This window comes from Psammomys obesus, unplaced genomic scaffold, assembly GCF_907164565.1.
Source record: "Psammomys obesus unplaced genomic scaffold, mPsaObe1.curated_primary_1811, whole genome shotgun sequence".
Classification (NCBI taxonomy): Eukaryota; Metazoa; Chordata; class Mammalia; order Rodentia; family Muridae; genus Psammomys; species Psammomys obesus.
In genome coordinates this window covers 30800596-30804747 of record NW_026596073.1, presented here as the reverse complement: position 1 = coordinate 30804747, position 4152 = coordinate 30800596, and the positions used below count along the sequence as shown (strand labels likewise).

Genomic DNA, 4152 nt, shown 5'->3' with positions numbered 1-4152 from the left:
AATGTTTAAGGTGGCAGTTCCAACGGTCCCTAGCATGTTTACCTTACTAAATCATTTTAAGTCCCACTGTTCAAGACTAACCTCTGGACAAGCATGGAGTGAAGATAAATGCTTTTAAAAACACAGTTCTGCCTCATTTCAAGATACCTATGACATGCATAAAACTCATACTAACAAAGCGGGAACATAAAACAGCTTCGCTTTACAAAGTAACCCACTTGGTTATTTCATGAGACAATCCAGCCCATAAAATTTTGACTAAAGCACCTTCCAAGAAACATTCCATTTAAAACTTGAAGTCACCTGTGCCTGCACTTTGTCACTTAAAGCATGAAAAGGTTAAATCAAATAATAATTCCACAAGAGTACAGGCTAAAAAAAAAAAAAAAAAGATGAAGTCAAGAGCCGGTTTCATGAATTAATATATTTTCTGCATTGTAGTTAACATATATGTACTTTATGGACTTTCTTTGCGCCACCTTGTTTCTCATGAAGTAGTGATATGTTATATTCAGACATGAGTACATTTCAACAGTCTTTTGCAATAAATATCATAAAATAATAGAGATTCGCATAATAAATATTCTTTACAATAAAAAAGTTTAACAAACTTTTGTCTTAAAAATAGCCAGGATTCAACTTTGTGATTTATACATAAAATATACAAAAAAAGCACCACAATCTGTGGTTAAGGCAATGACAACACAGCTAGGACTGGAGCTACTCAGCTGTTAGGAGTCAAAGGGCCAGTCAGGAGCCAAGGGCACCACCTTTGGGAGCGGGGAGACACCCAGGGGAGGGTGGAACAGGAACTTCAACTACAGCTACCAAGTGCCTTCAGTGAAGTGGGGATGTGAAGGGAGGCCCTTCACAGATACCAGGTGCTGGAGGAGGAACAAGGAGGTTTAGCCAAGAACATCTCTGATGAACACCAACACTGCACAGTGAATCCAGAACTATGCCAAAGGAGTGGGGCGGGGAGGACCCCCTGCCATCTCCACAGCGCACTGAGGAGAATGCCGAGGGCCGGAAGGGGAGGGCAGCGAGTGGGTGCGGGGGTAAGTGCGCCCTACCGAGCAGATCCTCTCATTCGCCTGGGAGGAGGACGCTAAAATAGCTCTCATCGGAGGCAGATTAATATATAGCTTATTTAAGCACTTACATGGTTACTTTTTTAAAAAACCAAATCAAGTCCATGATCCCACAGTACCCGACCCCAAACAGCTCTCAGCCAAGTCTGGGCATGCGTACATCTTCTCGGACGCAGCTGGAAGGCTGACGCAGCACACAGAGGCTCCCAGAACCCTCGAGGTGGGGTGAGAACGAGCTGGGCGCAGTTTCTCGGTCCACTCCTACTGGGGGTCATCCAAGACAGAGAAGAAAAATCTGCCTCTCATACCGCATCTCTCAACAGCCACAGTTCCCAAGCTGGGCGACATTCAGGAGGTCCACCCACCTCCAGAAGTCATGACAGCTTGCCCTGAGCCCTGGAGGGGCAGCTCTCCAGCTTACAGTAGACAGTGTTGGAGTTTCTACACCTGCAGCCGGGGCGGTGGGTCCAGTCGTAACAGCCCCTGCACAGCTTCAGGCAGCCCTTGGCAGGGGGATAGCAGAGCAGACAGGGCAGGCACAGGGACAGCGCTCCCATGCACAGGTATCTGGAGCAGCAGTGGGACTGTGAACAGGAGCACGGGTTATCCGAGTAAGAGCCCCCGTCGTCGTCGTTGGAGCAGTGGTAGAAAATGCCCTTCACCAGGCACATGCAGGTCCCGTACTCCACCATGCTCTCCGCGGAGCAGAGGCACTGCCGGTCGCAGGCCAGGCAGGAGGGCAGGGCCCGGGGGGCCGTGCACTCCCCGCACTTGCACTTGCCACACTGTTCGCAGATGAACTTGTGCTGGGTGGGGTCCTCTTTCAAGGAGCCCTTCAAGTCATCCGCCAGCAGCTGCTTGGGTTGAGTCCGGATGACCCTATCTGACCTATGACCCGGGATGGGCCTGGTGGGCGGAGACCTTCCTAATAGGCCCTGCTCGGAGGACGCACTGCTGCTGCTCCCTGAGCTGGCTGCGCTTCCGGTGCTGGTGGACCTGCTCAGCACCGAGCCCCTGGCGTTGCCCAAGTGGCCGGCAGGTCGGTGCTCGTAGCTGCTATTCACATTGGCTGGTATGATTTCATGAGTCCTTTCCTGCTTTTCGGGTCTTGGTGCAGTTCGAGGGGGCGGTCTTCTCGCTACCGAAGGCCCCTCTGTGTATTCATTGCTGCCTCGGATGGCTTTGATCTGGTCTAGGGACAGAATGGTAGCAGGCTGAGTGTCCCTGTCACAGTCTAATCTCTGCCGGCCTTCCAGAGCCGGGGGCTGGGCCACCACCAGGGAAGTGTGGCTGCCACGCTGACTTGGGGAATCCATGTGGGGTGGTCTCCAATTCCGGCAGTCAGCCGAAACCTGGCATGCATCGGAAATCCTAAAGAAGAGCGAGAGAGAAAATAAGGCAGGGAAAGCATTTTGGGGAGAGGGGCTCCTTTCAAGCAACAAAGTTCCCAAGCCATTTGGTAATGACCTCCCTCCTCAACTGATTTCAATGATGCGGCATCCTGGCTGGCGTCCAACTCCCAAAAAGACTGTAGAGGACCACATCACAGGAAGAAGGCAAAAGACCTCATGCCGTAAAAATTGGAAGTTGCTCTCCGGCATCTAAAAAGCAGAGGAAGTCATGTCTTCCTGTTTGCAAACCTAACAAATAATTAAAATGAAATATGCCTTCAGAGGGAGCATTCCGTGTGTGCTCTGGAACTGTTCTTAGAGTTCACTGATAGTTCACTGGCAGTTCACGTAAGGAAAATGTCAGCTACTTTTTAAAGATTAAGAATGGCTTTGGTGCTGTGGCCTCTTGGCCGTTTGTATGCTGTTAGGAGCTTCAGATTAATGAGAAAATTAATCAAGGCAATTTCCAAAACACTGGCTACTCGGGGCTCACGTGGACTCTCCAAAGAGCTAGCTCATCACAGATCTGAGAGATGAGCAAAGGAAGCTACGAAGAAGGCAGCGGCTCTGGCACACAAACAACTCAATGTACCATCTGGATGTAACTTTCTCTAAAACTTAAACAAGACTCACCAACACAAGAACAACTTTTAGGCAGTGTCAGGCCTTTAAAGCAAGGGCAGGAACCCTGGTCTCTTTTGCATTATCCGCATTTCCTTTTATTCATCTACATGAGCCCTGAATCGACCTGCTGTTTGCAATAAAATAAATATCCTGATATCACAAACACGTTTCCACGTCAAGAAGAAATAACTTCCAATTTACAACATATTCTTCCTAAAACAGACCAAACGCAGACGTTTCCGTTTCCGGGAATTAGGTATCTAGGATATTTTTTCACACAAATGCCTTCCAAACCCACAGATGCACCTTAATTCAAGAAATCACCCTCTGGACTTCCCTGGCGCCAAGCGGGGGGCCGGGCGGGGTGGGGGGAGTCTTAAGGATTGAGGCAGTTTGCTAACTTATGTCCCTAGACTACATATATGTTAGCTTCCTGGAGGCCCCTCTAGTTTATTCTACCTTCTCCGCACACGAGAAGCACATCCACAACAGCACGTTTTAGTACCGAAGCCCTAAACGATACTGGAAAACTGCCAATCGTTACTTCTGTGCCGTATCTATTTTAAAAAAAAAAAAATTTTTTTTAAACTCCAAAACGAAGACTTTAAACGTGCCAAGTCTCATCCACAAGAAAGGAAGACGTGGGAACGGCTTGAGTAATGAAACCCCCAGGCACGGCTTTTAATTCGCATTTTTACAGGGCATTCCCAAGCAAGTTCGCTCGGGCGGAGCACCGAGGCGCCCCGGAGCCGCCCCAGACTGAAGCCCGAGCGCGCGGGCAGCACCGCCGGGCGCTTGGGCCCCACGCCGAGGCCTCAGGGGCACCGAGGCGCGACAGGTCCGGCGAGGGGGGGGAAAGTTATGAATGAAAGCGGCTCGCGGGCGGGAGGAGGCAGCGCCCTCTCCCCGCGTCGCGCGGCACTGCGCCCGGGGCACAGGCGGCCGCCGGGTCCCCCCCAGCGCCATCGGGTGCCGCGCGCTCGGCACGGGCTGCGCGACGACCGCCCGGCCCGGCCCGCCCCGGCCCGCACCTGCCGCCCGCACTC

The 4152-nt window shown here is 51.2% G+C and overlaps 1 protein-coding gene across 1 annotated transcript in view; it reads right to left on the bottom strand.

Annotated features, from left to right (window-relative positions):
• Window positions 1-405: 405 nt before the first annotated feature.
• The window catches only part of Spry1 (sprouty RTK signaling antagonist 1), a 4818-nt gene continuing 1071 nt past the window's right edge, over window positions 406-4152 (bottom strand). The window contains exon 2 of the mRNA XM_055626168.1: window positions 406-2462. Coding sequence (XP_055482143.1) covers window positions 1466-2407 — 942 coding nt within the window. The 5' untranslated portion in view covers window positions 2408-2462 and the 3' untranslated portion in view covers window positions 406-1465. The remainder of the gene's footprint in view (window positions 2463-4152) is intronic.